The 26,783-nt window shown below is 42.4% G+C and overlaps 1 protein-coding gene across 2 annotated transcripts in view; it reads left to right on the top strand.

The window, feature by feature from the left end:
- MTHFD1L (methylenetetrahydrofolate dehydrogenase (NADP+ dependent) 1 like) overlaps nucleotides 1-26,783 on the top strand; it is a 232,004-nt gene that overhangs the window by 126,507 nt on the left and 78,714 nt on the right. For both annotated transcript variants that reach the window (XM_044292321.1, XM_044292322.1), the window contains exon 21: nucleotides 26,088-26,227. In XM_044292321.1, the coding sequence (XP_044148256.1) occupies nucleotides 26,088-26,227 (140 nt within the window). The remainder of the gene's footprint in view (nucleotides 1-26,087; nucleotides 26,228-26,783) is intronic.

Here is a 26,783-nt window from a genome sequence, read left to right as displayed (position 1 = left end):
GTGATTTTTATCTAAAGCAAGTATGGTCTTGCTTGGATGTTATTACATATACAAAGAAAGTCACACAAAGTTCACAGAACAGAGCAGCATTCAGTCTTTTGTTACAGATTATGTATGTTCTGTTAATTCTTCAGATTTCTAATGGGGCTGAACCACAGTATTAAGCATGGACGTATGTACGGTACCTCTGGTTGACAGACATTGGTGGCCTATACTTGTCTTGTGTGTGTTTTCATCATATCTCGAAACATAAGTATTGCTACCAATGAAGACATATTAGCCGGCATCACCCACAAACTTAAAGGTAAAAATGGAATATGTGACGGGCATTTTTTTATTTTTTATTTATTCATTTATTTTTGCTGTCACCCATCTGTTTTCAGAATGTGGGTGCATTCACACATCAGTTTTATCAAAAAATAAGAACTTACAAGTCAAGGGGGCATTTTTAATAGCCATTTTCAAGAAAAGCATCTGTAAAAAGTTGACCATTTTACAGTTTTTAACTGCCATTTTTTTCATCACTATCATGTGTATAAAGCATTAGTCTATAGTTGATCAAAACAGGTAATTTCAACCAAAGTGATCATTTATCAGGCGAAATTTAACAACGAACGATCATTTTTGCCTACCATTGACTATCATTGTCTGAAAAGCAGTTGGCCATGTTTTAAATTTTTGTTCCATAGTCTGATGTAAGATCTTTCTTTCAACAACAGATCTTTTTGGGAATGGAAGATCTTTCTTTGAAAGAACTTTCATGTAAAGATCGTCCATCTATCACCCGGTATTGTTGAACATGTATGGCCAGTTTGAGCGACTATCTGCCAAGAGGGAGTAAAATGTTTGTTTACTGCAGCCCTAATTGGCTGCGCAAAACTATTATTTTAGTAATCGAGTATTCTACCTATTTTTTTTATTTTTTTTTATTTTTATTTTTTACGATTTAATCGAGTAATCTAATAGAAAATTAATTAAGACTGTTTTCATTTATAAAAACTCATCAGACCCCCTGTCGTCGGTCCCAAACACCCTTCATTCCCCCCCTGTGCGATCAGCCCCAGTGCCCACAGTGCCACCAGCTTGACCCCCAGTGCCATCAAGGCATAAGCTGTGGAGCAGCATCATGCCTGGTAGATGCCAGCTACCACAGTAAGCTGCATAACCCGCATACCACTGTAAACTGGCACTGAGCCCTGATCCCACATGTATAACAGAAAGCCAGGACAAAGTCCCACGTAGGCTGTAAGACTCTCCCCCTCCTCTGCACCAGTGTGACCTGTCATGTCATCCTCCAGTGCCAGCACATGGTACCAGCAGTGGCTGGCATCACCTGTTACACCAGCCCCACTCCCCAGGCTCCTCACCTCCTTGATCTTGTCCCGCTTCTGCTTGACATCAGGAGCCACAGGCCCCTTGCCCACCACTCAGGCTCTTTGAAGGGCCCGGGATTTAACCTGCCCCACGCCCGCAGCCGGTCATTCTCCTGGATTTTCCCCCTGATCTGCTCGGGTGGCCAGTTCAGCGCGTCCTTGGCTTCCTGCAGCACCCTCTCATGTTCCTCCTGGATACGAGCGAGGGATGAGTCGACCCCTGTCCTCTTCATCCTGCAGCCGAGGACCAAAGCGTGTGCGCTGCTGAGGAGGCTGCTGGAAGAACACTCCACATTGAAAGGCAGCAGACTGCCGACCGGCATGGCAGCTTGACGCACGCACAAGGTTTCTCTCAGCGAAGTGCAGCAAGATACGGGCTGGTGGGTGACCATGGAGTAGTGAGTTAGCAAGCACTTCACTCCCCGCTCTGTGGTCACATGACACAAACGAATCCTTGATGCAAAAAATTCAGCCGTGCAGTCAATCCTTCACCAGATGATTGTTTGTTTGACTAATGTTTAACAATCAACCAACTTCTATCTTGTGTATGACCATCTTAAGAGCGTTCATTTTCACTCATTGAAGATTACGTGAACTGACAGAGTGGGAAAAGTGAATAGTTATCACTGGGAGACCCTGAAGGAAGGATAAGGCACAACCAACATAAGAGGTCTTTCACGCCCTGATGGAGCATGGTCCCCATCCAGTATTTGCTATGAATCCCCATGGTTGCTTGTTGACACAATGATCTTGAGGCTTAGTTAATCTGATGCACTTTTATTTTTATTTTTTATATTTTATAGGGCTTGAGTACTGTTTAATAAGTGATGGACTATCTTTATAATAGGTCATCACAAGCTGATTGGTTGGGTCAGACACTGGTCAATCAGATGTTCAGTAATGGCTCCACCTCTAGAAGCAGACAGCTCCATCCACTTTGTTCTGGACTAAGCTTGTCACTGCATAGCTCTTTAGTCCACTACGAAGTAGCTGGAGCTGTCTGTTCCCAGGGCCGGGCTGTTGTCGAACAGCTGTTTGGTGGTCTGAGTAGGCACAACAGAAAGATTGTCACTGTGCCAATGAGTGCGCGGGCTTTCACTTCCAGGCATCGGAGCAGTGAGAATGTCTGGCCCTGTCAATCTCACTGGGATGAGGAATGGCAATAGGGAAGAGGTGAAGCACTTCTCTGATGGGCTAGGCCAGCCCCTCAGTGCTCTAAGCATATAATTTGCATATAACTGAAAATAAGAGTTTCTGTGCATCGGTAATACCGATTGCAAAAAGAAAGGGCTAATTTTGATCACTATGATCAATCCTACCAGGGATTATTCCTGGTTTAATAGGGTTGATCATGGTGACAGATGCTCTTTAAAGAACCTTTAGGAAAACAATGAAATCTACTCCTCCTAATTTTTTATTTTTTTCTATTACCCAATTATTTCAGACTATAAGATGCACTGGACCATAATATGCACGTATAATTAAAAGCATAAAACATCAAAAATGAAATGTTTTACCTTTTTATAACCTTGCCAGCCACAGTGCCCCTTGACTGACAGTCATAGTGCCCATCACTAAGCCAGCCATAGCACCTCATCCTATTTCCAGCTACAGTGCGTCATCACATTGCTGCCATAGTGCCTCACCACATTGCCATCTATAGTGCCCTCTGACTATGCCAGCCACAGCTCCTCACCCCATTTCCAGCTACATTGCCCCTAGACCAGGCATGCTCAAACTGCGGCCCTCCAGCTGTTGTAAAACTACAACTCCCACAATGCCCTTCTGTAGGGTGATAGCTGTAGGCAGTCAGGGAATGATGGGAGTTGTAGTTTTGCAACAGCTGGAGGGCCGCAGGTTGAGCATGCCTGCCCTAGACTATGCGACCCACAGAGCACCATCATTATTAGGGACCGCCTTGCTGCCTGAGCTTACCCAGTCAGAAACAGAAGTAGGAGACTGCAGTTGCGGGGATAGATCTGACACTGCACCCATTTACGCTGTGTGTACTAATGTTTGTGTTTGCACATTGAACAGTCACTTTACAGAAATGTGTGTAAGATATGGCAGTGGGCAGATAACACATAGATTATGTACATTGAGCACAGTACATGCGGTGTCGTTGTAACTGCACTGCCATGACACGTCCGTTAATAACAGAGCTCAGTGTCTCCTTCTAATCCCCGCATTCAGACTATTAAATGGCACAAGTAGACGGCAGCTCAGTTTCCAGGATGAAAAGTTGTCTAATAGTATGAAAAATGATACTTTATCGATATATGATTTGTTTGTGTGTATATATACTGTGGGCGTGATCTTATGCTTTAGTGTATGTTGCGCTATTCTTCGGAGCTCTGTGACAGAAAAATACCCCGGTCAGCATTTTTGCAATTACCACCCTGTCAAAATAAGCATAAAAAATGAAAGCAGACCTGATAGAATTGCTCACATTGCTGTGCAGCAAACAAATTCATGTGAGAACGTTCCAGAGGGGTTAAATGTCAAAATATAATGAAAGTCATACTTTTAACAGTGTTATCTGTGGTCATCCTGCCACGGCCAATTATACCAGTAGCATGAATCTTCAGACATGTCATGAGATTTCCATTCCTTCTGTCCTTTTGAGGCCATCTGGATATAATTATCAACCTTGTGTTTTTCCATGGTCTGTTAAGCCTTAGGTTTTCTTATTTGATCATTTCAATATTATTTTATATTTTAAAAAAAATTGCATCATTGTGGCTCTTATGGATGTTGTTCTAAAAATAGGGTTGGAACATATGCAGTATCAGGTTAGCATCTTGGTAGCCTGAGGAGCAGATTTAGTGTCTTGGAGTCTGTCCATTGAGTAGGACACACCTTAAAGGAGCAATGAACTCTGAAAATGAGTAAAATTTTCCAGCTTTTCCTCCCGTAAAGAGCATCTGTCAGCAGATTTGTACCTAATGAAAGTGGCTGACCAGTTACATGTGCACTTGGCAGCTGAAGGCATCTGTGTTGGTCCCATGTCCATATGTGCCCGCATTGCAGATTTTTTAAATTTGTATTGTAATATATGCAAATGAGCAACAGGGGCGTTGCTATTACACACTCTGCTCTCTCTGCAACTGCCATGCCCTCTCCACTTTGATTTAACTTTGGGAGAAGTCAGGGAAAGGTATTATACGGTTTTCACTGCCTGGTCTGGTCAAAATAGAGAGGGTGCAGCAGCTGCAGAGAGAGCTGAGCCCCTAGGTGTAATGGTAACGCCCACGTTGCTCCTATAGGCTCACTTACATATATTAAAACATAATGTTTCGCAGTAATGAGGGCACCTCTGAACATTGGACCAACACAGATGCATTTAGCTGCCAAGTGCACATGCAACGGGCCAGCCAGTTTCATAGGTACAGATCTGCTGACGGTTGCCCTCTTTCCTTTGATCGTGTATTAAATCATATTACAGTTAAAATATATAGTCAAATCTTCTGTGTCCCAGGAGCTCAGCGATATCTCCACTCTTCTTGCTGACTATGCTGTATATGGCTGTTAGACAATTTGCAGAGTGGGGAGCCATAGGACTAAAATATTTGCCCCCCCAGCCACTAGCTGAAAATGGAAGAGATCAGCAGGCAATGAACCCCTGTGTTCTTAGCTAATGAATGGAGTGGTAGCGTGCATGCTTAACCTGCCTCTCCATTCATTCAGGGGACCCCATGTGATGGAGATTCCAGCTGTTGGACCACCACCAATGATCAGATGCTTATCGTTGGCACAATTCCTTTGTGTTTTGCTATCTTAAAGCCTTGATTTGCTGCCAGGTAAAGGGTACTGTAAATGGTGTGCAAAAAATGAACAAGTAAACTCCTTGACAAACCCTTCTAAATCTTCCTTTGTCAAATAGTGTAGTTTTAATTCTAGCGTGCGGCATGTCTGGAATGTACAGGCGAATTACACTGTATTTCATATGTCTTAGAAATATCTAGACTTTACATTGGGCGTCTGCCCATCTACACTGCCATGTTTTAGTATGACAAACACCAGATGACCGCCCCTTAAGTCTACTAAAAACAAAAATCAAGCTTTGACATCAACCTTTGTGGCCATGTTTCTGGTTCATGTCGTGTTAAGCACTGTAGTATGTGCAAGAAAGCAGGCTTAACACGCACAGCATCTTCTGACTTTCAAAAGCTACCTCCCCAAGTGTCCTCAAAGCCTCGTGCAAGTATGCGAGGTATTTGCTAAATGAGGAATCTTACTTTTATGGTAAAGGAGAATGCTGTATTAATCAGAAGTAGTATTAAAGATTTTCATATTGATGGCCTAACCTCAGGATAGGTGATCAGTATGAGATAGACTGTGGTCCAACTCCAGGCGTCCCTGCTGATCAGCTGTTTGAGGAAGCTGCATCACTAATCTGAGCTCCAGTAAGGACCGCAGGCTCTTCACAGCTTACCAACTACAGCGCCGTCCATTGGATAGCAGTTGTTTGGTATTGCAGCTCAGTCCCATTCACTTGAACGGACGTAGGCCATCAGACAACGGGACATCACATGGCCTAGTAAGAAACCTAAGCACTCACGGAGAGCCTCGTCCTGTTCATACAACTGATTGCGTGGGTGCCAGGAGTCAGACCCCCAGGCATATGATATGATGACCTATCCTGGGGATAGACAACCAATATTAAAATCCCAGAGAACCTGTTTAATACAATGCCCTCAGTGGAAAAGCTTCGAACTTTCACTTATTCATGTATATGACCAGGGTGACTAAGGATCTTCTATTAAAAAAAGCTACCTTCACAAGTGTCTTCAAAGCTTCTTGCAAGCATGCCAGGGTATTTAGTTTGTGAGGAATTTCTACTTTTTGAAGACTTGTTATCTTTTATGGTAAAGGAGAATATTGTATTAATCTGTAGAATGAATGCAATTGCCTCAGTGGAAAAATGTGTAATTTTTCATTTACTGATATGACCAGGGTGCACAGAGCATTATACCTGTACTGCGTTCCATGTGGTTCGTCTGTGCATGTCCATTAGGCACCATATTGTCTTTAAGAGGAATACCTTTTGTGATATGTAAAAAAAAGTAATTTTTCATGTGAAAGTGTGGCTCTGTAAAAATTGGAGACGCGTAGATGCATATACACGAGTCCTTTGGTAGCCTGTTGGTACTGTGCTGGTTTAAATCTAATAGATCTAAATAGATTAGAAAGTCTGTGCTAATTCTTTTAACAGTGAATTTCCTTGTGACAGATTCTCTGAGATCATGTCACTACGAAATACAGTGCAGTCTGCAGGCAGCATGTTATCGAGCAGGAGGAGCTGAGCAGATTGATATACCGTTTTTTGGGGGAAATAATTCAACAAAACTTGTAATCTATAAATTTAACTTTGCGCTTTCTGAGCTCTGTACACAGGAGTTGTTCTATCAGTGACTGACAGCATTCTTTGTGTGTATACACAAATGGCTATCAATCACTCACTGATAGTCCCATCTGAAGCTTAGGCTACTTTCACACTAGCAGCAGGATGGATCCGACAGACTGTTCACCCTGTCGGATCCGTCCTTTCCGCTATTTCGCCGTGCAGCCTGACTGCTGCTCCGTCCCTATTGACTATAATGGGGACAGGGGCGGATCTTCGGCACAGCACGACGAGAGGCCGCCGGACTTAAAAGTAGGACATGCAGTACTTTTAGTCCGGCGGCCTTTCGCCTCGCACTGCCGTGCTGCGCTGGAGCTCCGCCCCGTCCCCACCGCCCCAGTGCGGCGGCAGGATGGATCCGACAGGGTGAGCAGCCTGTCGGATCCGTCCTGCCGCTAGTGTGAAAGTAGCCTTAGGCTACTTTCACACTAGCGTTCGGGTTTCCGTTCGTGAGCTCCGTTTGAAGGAGCTCACGAGCGGACCCGAACGCAGCCGTCCAGCCCTGATGCAGTCTGAATGGAGGCGGATCCGCTCAGACTGCATCAGTCTGGCGGCGTTCAGCCTCCGCTCCGCTCGCCTCCGCACGGACAGGCGGACAGCTGAACGCTGCTTGCAGCGTTCGGGTGTCCGCCTGGCCGTTCGGAGGCGTGCGGATCCGTGCGGATCCGTCCAGACTTTCAATGTAAGTCAATGGGGACGGATCCGTTTGAAGATGCCACAATGTGGCTCAATCTTCAAGCGGATCCGTCCCCCATTGACTTTACATTGAAAGTCTGGACGGATCCGTCCCAGGCTATTTTCACACTTAGCTTTTTTTTGCTAATATAATGCAGACGGATCCGTTCTGAACGGAGCCTCCGTCTGCATTATTATGAGCGGATCCGTTCAGAACGGATCCGCCCGAACGCTAGTGTGAAAGTAGCCTTAGAAAGTTTTGTGTGTGTATGTATGTATATATGTATATGTATATGTGTATGTATGTATGTGTATGTGTATATATATATATTATTAATTTTTATTTTTTCCACAAAACTATATATCAATCTGAAAGAACTTCATGTGCTGGGAGTCGGGTTCCCACCCCAAACATATAGAAAACATTGTAGTTTGATAAAGGCCCTGTGTGGCCGAAACGTCAGCGCAGCTATTCAAAGATAATCTACTTTCTGTGGCATCAGTTTGATAAAGGCCCTGCGTAGCCGAAACGTCACACTTGTACGGCCGCATTTTTCAGTAACGACTTTACATCCACATTGCATTCGTTTCTATTTTTCCATATATCAATCTGCTCAGCTCCTCCTGCTCTGTAGCATGGTATCTGGTGGTGGTTTCGTGGTGACACGTTCTCTTGAAGGCACAATAACTTGTAGGGCTAGCTGACCTGAAGGTAATGATACCTTTCTCTTCCTCTGCCAACCTTCCCTCTCGTTGAATGTTTTTTTTTCTACAATAAAGCAACAGATCGCTAAGGCCCCTTTCCGACGAGCGAGTATTCCGCGCAGGTGCAATGCGTGATGGGAACGCATTGCGCCCGCACGGAATCCGGACCCATTCATTTCAATGGGTCTGTGCACATGAACGTTGGTTTTCACGCATCACCTGTGCGTTGCGTGAAAATCGCAGCATGTTCTATAGTCTGCGATTTTCACGCAACGCTGGCCCCATAGAAGTGAATGGTGCTGCGTGAAAATCGCATCTGCAGCAAGTTCGGATGTGATGTGTTTTTCACTGATGGTTGCTAAGAGCCGTTTGTAAACATTCAGTTTTTTATCACGCGTGTGGGTTGAGCAGGCGATCGAGAGCCTCCCTAGCATCACCCACGATGCTAGCGAGGCTCGTCCCAGTCACCGCCTGCCATTGGCCGCTTCCCCTGACACCGGATGGTTTCATCCGCGCACGGGGAGAAGCAGGGAGGTGCGGGCAGCCAGGTAAGTATATTCAATGGAATGTGACTTGCCCGGCCTATGTGGGAGCTTTTTATAGTCTCGGATAACCCCCTTTAACCCTTTTGGCTAACGGAGGTTTTTCCTTTTTTGCGTTTGAATTTTTCCCTATTTTCCGTGAGCCATAACTTTTATTTATTTTTTCGGTCACATAGCTATGAGGGCTTATTTTTTGCGGGACAAGTTGTACTTTCTAATGCCACCATTAATTATGGCATAAAATGTAGTGGGAAGCGGGAAAAAAATTCAAATGGGGTGGAATAAGAAAAACAAACTCGTTCCCACAGCGTTTTGTTTACGGCAAAACTGACCCATGCATTTCATTCTCTGGGTCAGTACGATTACGATACCCCATATGTATAGGTTTTTTGTGTGTAAATGGTGTAAAAATAAATGTCAACTTTGATATATTTTTTTTTTATCACCGTATTCTGACCCCCATAACTTGTTTTATACTTATGTCTACTGAGCTGTTTAGGTTTTTATTTTTTTGCGGCACAATTCATAGTTTTTGGTAATGGATACCATTTTGGAGTGTGCATGACTTTTGTATCACATTTTTTCGGGTAAGAGAAGCAATGAAAAAATGGTAAATCTGCCATTTTGCCCCTTTTTTCCGTTACGCCATTCGCCGTATTGGATTTTTTTTTCTTTACATTTTAATATTATGGGCGTTTTCGGTCGCGGTGATACCCAGGATGATTATATTTGTTATTTAGTGTGTTTTTTGTTTTTTTATTATACGGAAAGGGGCGGTATTTTAAACTTTTTTTTTTTTTATAGATTTAACTTTTTTGTAACATTTTTAAACATTTTAAGGCTCATAAATGACCTTATAAATTATGTTTTTAAATTTTTCATTTTGACCTATAAGGGAATAAATAAATGACAATTTCTTAGCAGGCCAACATAAATGAGCAAAATGCAATCTGGTGGCCAAAATAAGAATTGCAGCATAAATGCTCAGAATTTCTTCATCGAGACTCGGCGCATGTACTGAAGTCCCGATTGGCCGCCTTCAGGTTTTTTTTTTTTTTTTTTTTTTTTTTTTAACTCATTCAGGTGACGTGATCTCACTTGATCACGGCATCTAAAGCATTTAATTACCGCGATCAGCATTATTGCCGGTTGCGTTAATTAGCCGCAGGTCTCTGCTGTTTGAAACAGCATAGAGTTGCCGGGCGTCATGCTTGTACAGCGGTAGCGAAAGGGTTAAGCATATGTACAATAAGTACAGAGGAGTATTTCCAATAGAGGGGGAAAAAAAATATTTTTTTTATTTATTTTTTAAGCGCAGAACTCAAAATATGATCCAACCATTAGTGTCTGTAACGGATCTCCTAGCACCCCGACCGGGTACCGCCGTTAATGGATGCTCCCGGGGACTCCAAGCACTCCGCTCGACACAGATACCACCACAGGAACCAGGAACAGCTCTTACAAGAGCTAGGAGTAATTATCACGATCGGCGTAACTGTCACATACGTGACACGGAGGGAGGAAAAGAGGGAGGCCCTGCCCTAGTGAGAGGGAAGGTGGTGACCCCTGACTCACCTTGCGGCTGGCACCTGGCTGCCCTGTCGTCCCTAGACGGGTTCCTCACCCGTACGCCGATCACGTGCCTAAAACCCTGGCTTTCCCTAGGATGAGCCCTAGATAGTGAACAGGGCGGTGGGAACACTAGTCCGCACCACTAGCTCTAAAGGAAAACACCAAGGGGAGGACAGACAATACAAACTAAACATATAATCCCAGGTGGGCAACAACAGGAGACAACAAAAGCCCAACAGGGATCCGGAGGGTAGCACTCTGGAACAACAACCAGATTCTCAGCTCCAGTGGGTCAGCATAGATGTCCAGGCAGGAAGCTCTATAACTGGCAACAAGAGAAGTGTGAGAGGAGAATATAAGGAGTTTGGGAGTGGCAGACAAGAAACAGCTGAGGAGGAGAAGCTACGGATCCCTGAGTGAGACAAAAAGGATAGCAAGGCAAACACAGAAAACAAACACTAAGAAACACCGTGATCTTTAGACATAGAGCGCGCAGCCACCCGCTGCGACTTCCTGACCCCGGGTATAACGGAGTCAGACGTGGCTCTTGACACCCTCGTGACAGTAATAGCCCGGGGAGTATACACGTATTGCAATCCCCACACACATGAGACGAGGCTCTATGTTGAATGTAAAAACAGCAACTCTTTATTGAGGGCTACCCGCCCGTATTTATGCAGGTCCCCATCTGGTGGACACGCCCCTAGGGGACCAGAAGGAAGACTGTGACACAGGACAGATATGCAGCAATTCAGGATACACTAGACACAATACATCCCCACAATGCATGATGGTTTCCTCCTCTCTGCCCTGGAGACACCCGAGGAGCAATTCAATTATCTCTCAGGTCAAAGGGAAATCGCCAATACACATGTGGGGATAACAGGACAGAAATCGCCATTTAAACATACAATGTCACAACCATTCCAGTAAACACAGACATTTAACATATCCCCAGATAGCTCAAGTCTGAGTGCCTATTATTAGGTGACTGGCACTCAGACTACACGAATACAATAAAATTGGCTATCTGGATACCCTCACATAACATACAATTCCAAAGACAGATTTAAGCTGTGTGGCCGGTCTGTCTTCTCCTTTAAAGTTAGTATAGGCCATAATCCTGAGGCAAGAGGCTGGCAACCAGGCCCCTCCAAAACCTAGTGGCGAGGTTATTTTCGCCACAGTGTCGTATAACACCTATGCTAAATCACGCCCCAAGCCACACACCCCAAGTAGTGCAATTAATCGAAATCTTGGTGAAATGAATGGCCATTTTCATTTGTCATAATCGCCCAGCCCTATGTCAGTTCCTATTGGGTGCCACAAATAATTTAAAAAAGTGTGCCGCTACCATAAATACCCCTTTTATAATGTGTCGGTACAAAAATGCTCCCATTAATGCTTGCCAGTACAAAAATGCATTTCTTTAGTACCCCCAATTGAACAATCGGGCATTTATAAAGCCTTACTGTAACTTGCTCACCTTTACTTTAAATGTATACAAAGTCTACATCTTCTTTTTTGATTTAACCATACATCAACAACCAGGAATGCCCCATTAACTGTTTTGGGATCACTATTGACAAGTAGTTGAGCAGTGTTCCTCAGTCCTAGCCAATACAATAAGGTCTGGGCTACACTGCAACTAAATGCATTCACTAATATTGCAAAAGTAAATGGTTAAAATCACTCAGTCGTGACATGAAAAGTCAGTGTAGCGTAAAGGCCCTTTTACATTGCCCATTTGTCAGGCAGATTATTGGTGGCAAACGTTGGTTAAAACGCTCGTTCCCAATAATCTGTCCTTGTAAAGGTGCCACATCACCCAATGATTACCGAGTGAAATAATTCATGACTACACCTCAATCATCGTTTTTAGGCAGCAGATCGTGCTGTGTAAACGGCACTCTGCTGCCCAAAAACAATGACTCTGTATGAAGACTAGTTATGGCACTAGCAATATCTCATCCCCATACAGTGGAGGTGATCACTGCATGTAAATGCAACTTTCTCCTCCACTGCCAAGCAGGATTTGTTGGGAGAGAAATGCTTCCTTACCAACAATCGCCTGCTCCGTCGGGCCATGTCAAACTGGCCTTAAGAGGCCAGCTGTCAATCACCCTGCCTTTTCATGCCATTTGCTCATGTGGGAACCAAGTAGAGAGTTTGTGACAATTTTTTGAAACAAAATGGCTAACTCTTTGGACTGCTTTATATTGATACCTATGATATTGTCTTATTGCATGTCCGTTAAACAAGTCAAATTCACTCCTACAAGGGTTGAATTTAAAAGATAATTTTTTTTTTTTTACTCTCCATAATAATCCACTACTGCTTCCGTCTCAACACTCCCCGATCCCTGAACGGTTTCTATTTCCTGGTCCCTCTTGATACGACCCATATAATATAACAAATATATAAACAACAAAAAAAAAGGATAAAGCAAATAGAAATCTATCTCACTTGTCTTCTTAGTTGTAGGAGATCAAGTGAATAATATATAGGGGCAATATCCCTAATGTATTCCCCTATAATTTGTGGCCCTGCCTGAAAACGGAATGGCCGCCCCGATAGGGGCGATCCCGTATCTCGTACCTCCTGTAGTACCCTGGAGGGCCCTGATACAGGTGACAGATGATAATAATCCTATCGGGAGGCCAGTACTAGTCTACAGGTGTGCCAAAAATAAAAAATGCTTTATTTATACATATAACACCCCATCCCCCATATGGTGGGGGTAAAAAAATGACAAAGACAGTGTGTGATTATGACATGTTTGTATAGAAGGTCCCAACGCGTTTCGCCCTGTTGATATTGGGCTCCTCAGGGGACAAAAAACCAAAATAGCACACGGGGTGTGTAACACCAAAACACAAAAACAGCAAAATAGCAAAGAAAAAGGTACTAATTGAGTGACTACAATATGGTTCAGTATAGCTTGATGCATCGGTCACTTAGTTATAAATAGTTATTCTGGTACACCAGCTTCCAATTCCCTGCCTTTTTTAGGCCCACCACAGGGAAACACCTATGGACTGAGGGATCGCCCTATACCTCAACAACTAAGCAGGAAATAAACTGCAGTTCATCCGATATGTCAATCATTAACCTCTCAGAAATCACATTATCTAGAGATGAAATATCTATTTTAACCCTTTCACGACCGCAATCTGTATATATACGTGATAGCTGCACATGCCCCGTGCAGCTACCACGTATATAAACGTTCTGGCAGCTCTTTAATCCAAGCGCTGCAAAGCGCTTGGATTAAAGCTTCTGCCCCTGCCCTGTATGCTGTCACGGACAGCATACAGTGCAGTAATGCCGGCAAGGGACCAATCAGAGTGGCCCCTTGCCGGCAATCGATCCGATTGGTTAGTCTGTGCAGACTAACCAATCGGATCGCGGCAGTGTTAAAATGCCGGTTTCATGCTCTGATCTGCGCTCTGCAGATCAGAGCATGAAATCAGGTAATGTGACCTCGGGTAATAAACCCCCCTCCCGCCGATCTGTGCCCCGATCTGTGGCTGTGCCCCCCCTTGTGCCGCCTGCAGCTCATTCTCCTACTAGCTGCCGTGATTTGGTCCGCCCCCTCCCCGCCCCATGCAGTCATTTAGTAGCCTCGGCGATCCCCCCCCACCCATGCAGTCATTTTGTAGCCTCCCCGATCCCCCCCACCCCACCTTTCCAGCGCTGCCCCCCCGATCTCCCTGCTGTGTGCGATGGCGGCGGCTCCATTACTGAGCCGCCGCCATCAGCAGAGAGTGTCAGCTCTATGCTGACACTCTCCTGTAACCCCATAGATGCCGCGGTTGCGGCATCCATGAGGTTAACAGAGGGAGGGAGCTCCCTCTCTCCACCATCGGGGCTGCAGCGCTGTGATTGCAGCACCCGATGGTTGCCATGGCAACCGGACGCTTTGCAAAAGCGTCCTGTTGCCATGGAAAGGTGTCCAGTGCTGCCACCTACAGGACATCTGTAAGTATTATACTTTGGAATGCAAGAGCATTGCAAAGTATAGTACAACTATCAGCCCCACTGGATCTTGAAGATCCAAGAGGGAACTGATAAAAAAAGTGAAAATAATAAAAGTAAAAATAAATAAATAAATAAATAAAAATGTAAATTGAAAAAAAGAAATTGCCTTTTCCTTTAAAAAAAATGAAAAAATAAAATAAAATACACATATTAGGTGTCAGCGCGTCCGTAACGACCGCCTCTATAAATATATCACATGATAGACCCCGTCCGATAAACACCATAAAAATAAAATAAAAAAAACAGTGCCAAAAAAGCTATTTTTTTCACCTTACATCACAAAAAGTGCAACAGCGAGCGATCAAAAAGGCTTATGACCCCCAAAATAGTACCAATCAAACCATCACCTCGTCCCGCAAAAAATTATACCCTATTTAAGACAATCGCCCAAAAAATTAAAAAGTTTTGGCTCTCAGACTATAGAGACACTAAAACATCATTTTTTGGGTTTCAGAAATGCTATTATTGTGTAAAACTTAAATAAATAAGAAAAAGTATACATATTAGGTATTGCCACGTCCGTAACGATCTTCTCTATAAAACAATCACATGACCTAACTCCTCAGATGAACGCTGTAAAAATAAATAAATGAAAACTGTTCCAAAACAGACAATTTTTGGGTCACCTTGCCCCATAAAGTGTTATAATGAATGATCAAAGAATCCTATGTACCCAAAATTGGTACCAATAAAAACCTCAACTCTTTCTGCAAAAAACGAGCCCCTGCACAAGACGATCGGCAGAAAAATAAAAAACATATGGCGTTCAGAAAACCAATCCAGCACAATCTGCCTTCCAAAAACCGTATGGCATTCCTTTCCTTCTGCGCCCTGCCGTGTGCCCGTACAGCAGTTTACGACCACATGTGGGGTGTTTATGTAAACCGCGGAATCAGGGTAATAAATATTGAGTTTTCTTTGGCTGTTAACTCTCAATGTGTTAAAGAAAAAAAAATAATAAAATGGAAAATCTGCCAAAAAAGTGAAATTTAGAAATTTTATCTCCATTTTCCTTTAATTCTTGTGGAACGCCTAAAGGGTTAACAAAGTTTGTAAAATCAGTTTTGAGTAACTTGAGGGGTGTAGTTTCTACAATGGGGTCATTTATGGGGGTTTCCACTATGTAGGCCCCACAAAGTGACTTCAGATCTGAACTGGTTCTTAAAAAGTGCGTTTTGGAAATTTTCTTAAAAATTGCAAGAATTGCTTCTAAACTTCTAAGCCTTCTAACGTCCTAAAAAAATAAAATTACATTTCCAAAATGATGCCAGCATAAAGTAGACATATGGGGAATGTTAAGTAATAAATATTTTATTAGGTATCACTTTCTGTTTTGGAAGCAGAGAAATTGAAATTTGGAAAATTGTGAATTTTTCAAAATTTTTGGTACATTTTGGATTTTTTCATAAATAAAGGTGAAATATATTGACTCAAATATATGACTATCATGAAGTACAATGTGTCACGAGAAAACAATCTCAGAATGGCGTGGATAAGTAAAAGTGTTCCAAAGCTATTACCACATAAAGTGACGCATGTCAGATTTGTAAATTTTGACCTGGACACTGGGGCATCAATGACCCTTGGTCATGAAAGGGTTAAGAAAGGGTTTGACCTTTGTTCCAACCACGCGCTACAATCGCTTCGATTGGATTAAGGACATCAACCTTTTCACTAGAAAACTCCGGTGGCATAAAATCTTTGCCACAACAGATAAAAAAAGATGCCTGGAATTGGGCATCGATAGGGAAGATCTAGACAGTCTGAATAACCTTACAGATTTACTAGACGAAAATGAACGCCCCATTGGACAAGGTCCGTTCACGTCTCTCAGAAACAGAAGCACCAAAATGCCACGAAAACCCTCAATGATGCCAACATTGAAACTTTTCTAAGATCAGTAACACGCGATTTAAATAAGCTTGAAGAACAGAATACATATAAAAATTATACTCATTCTGAAATGACAGCATTACAAAATCTCAATAAAAATAGAAACATTGTTGTGAAACCATCCGACAAGGGGGGCAACATTGTTATCCTTTCCCTCCAACAGTATAGGAACATGTCACACTCTTGTTTCAGACACAAATAGCTATGAACTTTTGAGAGGTGACCCCACATCTACCTATCTTGCTGAACTGACTGAAATTGTACAATGGGGCCTTCTCAATAAATGCATAGACAGAAAAGAATCCGAATTCCTGTTACCAACTAATCCAAAAATAGCAACATTTTATGGACTTCCAAAGATCCATAAAGAAACAGTTCCGTTGAAGGGACGTCCTATTGTCTCTGGTATTGATAGCCTCACCCAACATGTAGGGACCTACATTGATCACATTCTACGACCATTTGTATCCGCTCTACCCTCTTATCTTCGCGATACTACTGACCTGCTTAAAAGACTAGAAGGCATTCCTCTGGAACCATACACCTGGTTCGCATCGATTGATGTAGAGGCACTCTACACATCGATCCCCCACGACAAAGGTCTAACATCAGCCAAATATTTTCTGGACACCCGATCTACTAACATGGTTCACCACAATAACTTTGTTCTTGAACTACTAAAGTTTGTTCTAACACATAATTACTTTGTGTTTGAGGATCGCCTTTACCACCAGCTCAGGGGCACCGCTATGGGTAGCCCTTGTGCACCGACTTATGCAAATTTGCTCCTGGGCTGGTGGGAAGACGTGATGGTCTTCTCTGAAGCTATGAATCAGTGGACCAAATATATATCTCTTTGGTCCAGATTCATAGATGATATCCTGCTCCTGTGGTCTGGAACGGAACAGGAATTTCATCTATTTATGGATACACTGAATTCTAACCAAATAGGACTATTCTTCACGTCAGAAATACATCACAGTCGAATTACGTTTTTAGACGTGACCCTCGAACGGGATATTAATAATTACATAAAAACGACTCTGTTTAGAAAAAAGACTTCCACCAACAGTCTTCTCCGGTGGGAGAGTTTCCATCCCAGGTCCCTCAAAAAGGGCATTCCCAAAGGCCAATTCCTGAGGGTGCGACGTAACTGTTCGGACCCGGAAACCTTTGTGAGGGAATCCTCAAAATTATTCCATCGTTTTAAAGAAAGGGGGTACCCTGACCAATATCTATATGAGGCCTGGAACTGGGCCAAGTCAAGGGATCGCTCTTCCCTTCTACAAACTCCAAAAAAAGAAATAACGAACACCCCGGGGCCGATCAGAATTATTGGTACATTTGACTCTGAGTCCCAACAGGTCCGGGATATCTTGAGTCGCTATTGGTCCCTAATTAAAACAGACCCAGACCTGACACATGTCCTACCAGAAAATCCGTCTATCACATTTAGACGAGGACGCAGTATAGGGGACACTTTGGTTCATAGCCATCTTGACCCTCCGCTATCTAACACATGGCTCACAAATGGACAAGTAGGCACCTTTAGGTGTGGCAAATGCAAAGCGTGTAGCTTTCTATCCCCAGGCAATACATTTCAGAACAGCTCTAACGATAAAACATTTCACGTCCGTAGCTTCGCCAATTGCAATACTATGGGTGTGATCTATATGGCCACATGCATTTGTGGTTTGAAATACATAGGAAAGACAAAAAGATCGTTCAAAATAAGGGTCCTGGAACACATTGGAGACATCCGCAAAAGACGTGATAAACCAATCTCCCGCCATGTATGGACTCACCACGCCGGGAATATTGAGGGTGTTCGATTCTCAGTGATCGAGGCACTTAAACCTACAACTAGAAAAGGAGATATAGACAAACTCCTAAAACAAAGAGTCTAAATGGATTTTTAGGCTTAATACTGTCACACCGGCCGGACTAAATGAACATATTGATTTTGCGTGTTTTCTATGAAGAGGTCAATAAAATATATTTTTTTCAATACTGGTAACCTTAGACCAGTGGTATTATACCAGCTAACTATACAGAGAATAACATTCTCTATATTTATAAACATACTGTAAATTTATTATTTTTGGACCCTTAATCTGAACGACAGTCTCTAAATATATGATGGAGCACTAGCCGATTATATAACATTACTAGGACCTAGGTGATGATTAACATATATGATACTATAATCTCTTTATCTTATTACCTCTCCTTTATCTATAATATAAAAAATAGATCAGCTATTAGATTTCAACTTGATCTAAATTGTATATGCTTATTAATGAAATGATTGATGCATAAATCAATGTGGTGGCCCTTCTGTGGCCCTGCGGGACCATGCTCTTACATGGGGGCCTCCGTGCATCAACATCTGATAGTGGTAGGAGGTCATACCAGTTCAGCGATCCGATGATCGCACTGCAATAGCCGCCTCTCTTCAGCGGCCTGTGCATGACGTGGGCCCGGCCTCCGAGACGTCACTGGGAGTCACGTGACCGCTGCCATGCGGTCACGTGCCCGCGCGTCATACCCGGAAGTCATGCTTATTAAGCACAGACGCCGCTCCCCAGACGCGGCCGCATCTTCATCTGGATAGCGGTCACGCCGGGACTCCTGTGCAGCAGCATCTTCAGCCCTCCATGAATAGGACTTCTCCATCTACCAGAGTGGGCCATTTACCAATGGAGATATATTCACCTCCTCTTGGACACGCAAGTTCTCATTTTTGTACATTGTCATTACATTGCCACTCGGTCCACAACAGGGTTACAAAGCCGCCATACTAGTACCGATAAAGAAGAGCATCTTATAATGACTAATATAATTTGTTGATATATTGTCAGTACAAAAATTGGGACTTTACTATCTATGCAACTAGATGGGATAGGGGAACTCTTATATATTAATGTACCTAACCATCTTAGCCCTATACTGCGCCAAGAAGAGACCGTTGTTATATGCTGGTAGACTCTCAGGTACTTCTGTACTTAACTTTCTAGCTCTATCTATATCTAGAAGAGATTGCTATCATTTGCTAGACCAGCATTGCTGTTTACCAATATTCCGACAAATCTATTTAATGAAGGAGAGGATATGCGACACTATAGTGATTGTTCTTCCACTATTTATGTGATTAGCTGTATATCATCACCTTTTCTAGTTATACTGTTTGGCATACCTCCTGCCTCTCCCTATAACTGGAGTCTCGCTTGTTATATTTCCAAACAAATAACTATTTATAACTAAGTGACCGATGCATCAAGCTATACTGAACCATATTGTAGTCCCTTAATTAGTACCTTTTTCTTTGCTATTTTGCTGTTTTTGTGTTTTGGTGTTACACACCCCGTGTGCTATTTTGGTTTTTTGTCCCCTGAGGAGCCCAATATCAACAGGGCGAAACGCGTTGGGACCTTCTATACAAACGTGTCATAATCGCACACTGTCTGTCATTTTTTACCCCCACCATATGGGGGATGGGGTGTTATATGTATAAATAAAGCATTTTTTATTTTTGGCACACCTGTAGACTAGTACTGGCCTCCCGATAGGATTATTATCATCTGTCACCTGTATCAGGGCCCTCCAGGGTACTACAGGAGGTACGAGATACGGGATCACCCCTATCGGGGCGGCCATTCCGTTTTCAGGCAGGGCCACAAATTATAGGGGAATACATTAGGGATATTGCCCCTATATATTATTCACTTGATCTCCTACAACTAAGAAGACAAGTGAGATAGATTTCTATTTGCTTTATCCTTTTTTTTTTTGTTGTTGTTTATATATTTGTTATATTATATGGGTCGTAAATTTTAAATATAAATATTAAAAGTGAAGCTTTAGAATTAATGGTTATTCTGTGACACCCGTTTGTAATTTGACCTAATTCTACTATAGTCCCTTGAACAGGGTTTTTGTTCAGTCTGTGAATCCCCTCTTGACACATGAAATGTGTCCAATCAGCTAATAGCTGGCTGAGGCTAGTCACTGCTGCTACGAGTGATTGGCTGAGCAGTCACATTTCCTATATCAAGAGGAAACGGGAAGTAAAGACCTTTTGGGGGGACCATGGAAGTATTGGAACTGGAGCATAGAGAGCTCATGAGGCATTGCCTTTAACATTTTTAGCATTCTGCCCATTTTTGTAATTTTATTTTTATTTTTTTCCCCCCAACTGGCCAACACCTTTAAAAGGGTTGTCTCACTTCAGCAAATGGCATTCATCATGTAGACCAAGTTAATACAAGGCACTTACTAATGTATTGTGATTTGTCTATATTGCCTCCTTTGCTGGCTTGGTTCATTTTTCCATTGCATTATACGCTGCTAGTTTCCAAGAGCTATGTCCACCACTGTACAGCAGATACAAGGTGACCGGAACGGGAGCTGCTGTGCATGCGTGCCTATGCGTGTATAGACTGCCCCACCTACCAGAGAGGCTACTTTTTCCTGTAGTGGGCAAGCACGGCCACTGCTGCAGGATTGCAGGGTAGTCGTAACACCTGGGTACGAGCAGTGTATAATGCAATGAAAAAAAAATGAATCAAGCCAGCAATTACTCTGTAGTGGGAGCTACAGGGCGTAATATTCGGCCTCCTGCATCAACCCACATCAAAAGCAGCTGGGGGTCTTTTTATATTACTGTTTATTTTATTTTTTTTAAGCCTGAATTTAAATGGACTTTTCTGCAAAATGACCCTCATTTATCATCCCAATGGAAATGAACTAGTCCTGAGTTCCCCATCTTCCAGGAGTTTCTGAGCGCTTCTTTCCTGACTTTGCAAATGTCCAGCTGCACGTTGTTTACATGCAGAGAGCGAGTGGCAGAGAGCAGTCCACACTTTCCATTTCCCTTTGCATTGTTCACTAGAGCTCTGTATCCTGGAGCTGATCCGGGTCTATCACTGAATTATGGGAGCAAGACAAGTAAATGTTCTCCACAATGATTTGTGGTAATGAAATTGACCTTGGTTTGGGCTGTGGAGTTGACATAACACTGGTGAAATCTCGACTGTGTACAAAATCTTGATGGCGTCTCCTCAGACGCCATATTTGGACATAGTAATTCCTGAAGACAGTTGTGGAAAGTTAACGTGTGTAGCCTCTGCCTCAACACGCTATCCTACTTTATTAATCAAGCTTCTGCTATTATTTAGTATTGTGACACTGTTACACTATTACAAAAATAACTCCTTTGCAGTTTTTTTTTTTTAAAGAATTTATTTGCCTAAAATACAGACTGGCAGCAAAGTCACTTGCATATTGTGGGTAGATACAACTACTAGTTGTTAAAAAGTGTTCTTTGGTGGCATACATTTTTTTTTTTTTTTACAAAAAGGATAAATGGTGCAAGATTTTTTTTTTTAAAAAAAGCATAATTTCCCTTAGCAATTCCCACAATTGGCCTCTACACGCAGGAAATGGTAGGAGATATACCCACCTTTTGAGTTGCTGGATACCGTACTGTCCTATATCAGGCAGTGGTTGGCTGAGCGGGCATCTCCTGCCATGTGTTAGGTAGTAAAGATCACTCTGGGCTCTTTACATTTTTAGTACGTTTGAACCTACTGTATGTTTGGAGTCTCTTCAATACCTCAGGTTTGACAGTGCCATGTTCTGTCTAATGTATGTTTCCTGTCTGCTAAGGCTGACCGCAGCATGTAGGGGGTTTGCGAAGGGTACGGGTTCCCTCCGCGTCCCAATTGGGTCCCTGCGTTGCAGTGACGGGGACCTGATAGCAGATTAGGCTTGGCTTCCGTGGAAGCTTGTGAGATCCAGCCCCTTAGGCTCCATTCACACGTCCGCAGAATGGGTCTGCATCCGTTCCGCAATTTTGCGGACCAGGTGTGGAGCCATTCATTCTCTATGGGGATGGAATGGATGCGGACAGCACACAGTGTGCTGTCTGCATCCACAATTGCAGAGCGCGTCCCCGATCGTCGGGTTCGCAGCTCCGCAAAAGATAGAACATGTCCTATTCTTGTCAGCACCTTAAGGCTTGCACCTTACTTCACCAACAAGTGCTGCTGCTCCTTTATTTTATCAGATTTTCAGTGCTATATTATTTTTTTATCATAACTGGGACAACCCCTTTTAATGCCATAAAAAAAATACAAACTGTGCTAAAACCATTTTTTTTTTGTCACCTTACATTGCAAAAAATGTAATACCAAGTGATCAAGTAGTCATATGTACCCCAAATTAATACCAATCAAACTGTCATCTCATCCCACAAAAAATTAGCCCCTATATAAGACAATCGCCCAAAAAATAAAATGACTATAGCTCGGACTATGGAGACACTAAAACATATTTTGTTTTGCTTCCAAAATGCTTTTATTGTGTGAAATATATATATATTTTTTTAAAGTAGACCTATTTGGTATCACTGCGTCCGTAACAACCAGCTCCATTAAAATATCACATGACCTAACCCCTCAGATGAACACAGTAAAAAAAACTGCCAACATTTTTGTCTTGCAGCACAAAGTGCAACACCGAGCGATCAAAAAGGCTTGTGCACCCCAAAATAGTTCCAATCAAATGTCACCTAATCCCACAAAAAAGCCCCCCCCCCCCAAAAAAAAAGCTTTATTATGTAAACTGGAACAAGCAAAAAAGTAGATATTTGATAGTCTCATCCATAACAACCTGCATATATAAAAATAGCACCTGTCAAATTAACATTGTAAAAAAAAAGAGCGTAGCCAGAACAGCCATTTTTTTGAGAGAGAGAGAGAGAATATGTACACCAAAATAGTACCAACAAAACTGCCATCTTATCCCGTAGTTTCCAACATGGGGTCAGTTTTTTTGAGTTTCTACTCTACAGGTGCATCAGGAGGTCTTCAAATGTGACATGGCAACTTAAAATTTATCCCAGTGAAATCTGCCCTCCAAAAAACATGGCGTTCCTTTCCTTCTGCGCAATGCCGTGTGCCCGTACAGCAGTTTACGATCACAAATGTGGTGTTTCTGTAAACTACAAGAGTTTTATTTGGCTGTTAAGTACCTTAACTTTGTTACAGGAAAAATGGATTGAAATGGAAAATCTGCCCAAAAAGTGAAATTCTGAAATTTAATCTACATTTTCCTTTAATTCTTGGGGAACACCTAAAGGGTTAACAAAGTTTGTAAAATCAGTTTTGAATAGCTGGTGCCATTTATGGGTGGTTTCTATTATGTAAGCCCCACAGTGATTTCATAACTGAACTGATCCTTTCAAAAAGTAGGTTTTGGAAATTTTTATAAAAAATTTAAAGATTTGCTTCTAAAATCTAAGCCTTCTAATATCACCAAAAATAGGTTTTCTGCTCCAGTTGTTCTTCAGCCATATTGGGCAAGAAAGGAGAATGGTGGAATCATGATGGTTGAAAGTTCTTATACAGAGATTTTCCAACAAATCTTTTAATGCAAGGAAGATAATTGGTGGTGTCGGGGATAGATCTGGTTTACAGTGCTGAGTAGAGAATCGGGTCAGCAACATTTTAGGGCCGTCCCAGCCTTTATATATTCACTGCATAATGCATGCCATTTGATTGAACACAATTTTCTGTAATTTGTTTAATTGGTTTCCTGTTTTACATTCTTCTCCATTCTGTTCTACATTCCTCCACGGCATGGTATTTGTATAAACCTTTACCGAATGTGGCACACAGCGTGTTTAACCTAATGTTTTTTTGCGATGGCCCTTTTTAATGGTTTCCTTAATCTAGTAATTAGTGAAGTAGCACTTTGTTGAACCCTCAGATGTCTCACGGGGGCAGCATTTGTTGATATTTTCCTTGGCACTTGAATTTGGAAAGAGGAAATAATATAGAAGTGAGTGTGGTGTGTGTGATTATAGGCAAGTTTCCAAATGGAAGATCTTGGCTCCCCGCATTGTTTTCTTATTTGTCCTCTGCTTCATTTCCTATACAGTGTGTTGCCTTCATCATTGCAGCTTTAGAACTGTATCCTGTTTCCTTCCTCTCATCCAGCGTCACACTTTGACATTCTTGGACCGGTCCTTGTCAGGTTTTCTGTAACCGAAGAGCAGTCATAATTTTAAAATATTTGTTTGTGTAATGGTTTCCTGCGCTGATATGACTCATACGTTGACACTTGCTTGTGCAATCCCTACCATTTTCAGTATGAATTATTTTTAGGCCTAAAATTAAAGGGATAGGGCTGATTCACACTACTGTGATCGGTCTGGGAAAAATGCTGTGTCTGCCGAATCTCTGCTTACCTGACCCGAACTTAATTTATCGTAGATGGTTCCGATCTGATGGGTCGGTCTTTTGTACTGTACTCACCTGAGGATATCAGAACAATACATTAGACCCATGATGAAATAGTAACTGTCTGGATCATAAAACATGAGAATAAGAAAAGAATGGAGTATGCAGTCTGCAAATGAAAGAAGCTGCCAATTGGAATGGAGCATTCACTATTTATACACAGAGTTGCATTTTCTGATATAGGAAGAAGTTTAAGTTTATTTTTACATGATTATTCCAACATAAGAACTGATTGGTTGGGGTTTGACTCATAGAACCCCAACAGATCACAAAAATGGGGTCCCTGGAGTTAATGTAGTGGTGGTTATGTATGCACTCTACCCTTCCATTCGTCTTTTGATGGTGATAGCTGAGCACTGTATTGAGCTTCTGTTAGTCGGTCCCTTAGGGTTGAATGTGTGATGGCTACTTGAGTCATTCCAGGGACACGTGGACCCCATTTTTATGATTTGTGGAATGGTTGGCCCCAGTGGTGAAACCCTCACAGATCAGATGCATATTTCCTATCCTGTGGATCGGTGAACACAAAAGTTCTTGTGGTGGGACATACGTTTTAAGTCGGTTATGTGCTTCGCAATATTCTAAGGCCTAAACTGGAAGTGTATAATGGTTGACTTAAAGGAGTTGTCCAATTGAGAAAATGAAAATACTTAAATATTATTTTACTATAAATATATTCCCAAATTCCTCTCATTAGTTATAATGGCTTGTTTTGTTTAGGGAGCAATCTTTAGGAGAGCTAAAATGGACACCGTCCTATTAGTACACACAAAACCTGTCCTAATCACACAGCAGATTATGGTCCTGAATACAGCTGATAAGATCTTCATCTGAATCTATGTGGGAATGGAGCTTATGGGGAGACATAAAGTACAGAGAGGATGGAAAGGATAGACACTGGTGGAGACTGCATTCAAGTGTTGCTTCTCCCACACTCGAACTCCTCTCTATACTTCATGTCTCCTCATGAACTCCATTCCTACAGAAATTCAGCTGAAGATCTTATCAGCTGTATTCAGAATCCTAATCCCTGACAAGCAGTGAGGAGGATGAGGCAGCTCTTTACTTCAGTGTTCTGAAGTAACTTGTCAGCCTGTGTGATTAGGACAGGTTTTGTGTGTACTAATAGGACAGTGGCCATTTTATTTTGCCTGATTGCATACTAGACAAAACGAGTCATTCTTTTTATATTAAAGTAATATTTAAGTATTTTCATTTTCTTCCCTTTTTAAGCACATGCTATGTGATAGGGGTGCGACTCCTGCCCAGCAACCTCCATTACCCAGAGTATTAAGTTACTGGTAAAATATTCTCTTGCGCTGAAGTGAATTGCCCAATAGACAGCACACAGTGGAAAGGTGCAAGTGTGGGCAGTTTGTTGACTGTTCTCTTCAGCGGCTAGACCCAATAGAATCAGCCAGTTGCCATAGAAAGCTATATTTGCTAAATGGGTTGTGCTGATGGGATACTGACAGTGATGGGACTGGTGAACTGGAAATTCTTCCGAAAGAGTTTAAATATAATGTAAGATGGCAGAATAATGGGAAAAAAATTAATTGTGCTTCTTTTTTCCCTCTAGTGACAGAAGCTGGTTTTGGAGCAGACATTGGTATGGAGAAGTTTTTCAACATTAAGTGCAGATACTCTGGCTTGGTTCCCAATGTGGTTGTGCTTGTTGCTACCATTAGAGCTTTGAAGATGCATGGAGGAGGACCCAATGTGAGTTTCTAAAAACATAGGGGGAGATTTAAAATTTCCCTGTGCCAGAAAAGTTGGTGTATTTGCAACTTTTTGCATTTCATTTCCATTTCTGTGCCGCCCTCGCCACTTTCTGAAAAAAGAATGTGACAATGGTGGGCAGTGGGTGTGGCCAGCGGGTTTGCCACAGAAATCTATGGTAGCTCAAACCTGCCATCAATTTCACCCTGGCGCATGGACAGCCGGAGTTGCGGACAATTTGTGACGAGGCCTGCGCTTTGTCATAAATTTGTTGCATCATCCAAGAGGGCAGACTAGCGTTTCCTCCTATTTAATGTATATATATTGTGGCAAACCCATTAACTATGCAAGTAGAAGTGCTTTCTATCCTCTGAATGTAAGAAAAATGTCACAATAGCTGTTCTTGCAGGCAGTGAAAGGGAATAGCGAGGCAATGAAACGGTACGCGTAGACAAGTTGTACGGCCTTTGACCTCCCCCCTTTAAGACCAGCTATGTTGGGCCTTTTTGGTTGGCCCACATGTTGTGGTTGAGTGCAGTTGACCAAGAAATTAAAC

Source organism: Bufo gargarizans, chromosome 4 (assembly GCF_014858855.1).
Source record: "Bufo gargarizans isolate SCDJY-AF-19 chromosome 4, ASM1485885v1, whole genome shotgun sequence".
In the NCBI taxonomy this organism is placed as follows: domain Eukaryota; kingdom Metazoa; phylum Chordata; class Amphibia; order Anura; family Bufonidae; genus Bufo; species Bufo gargarizans.
The sequence above is the reverse complement of the archived record's forward strand: the minus strand, read 5'-3'. Positions and strand labels throughout refer to the sequence as shown.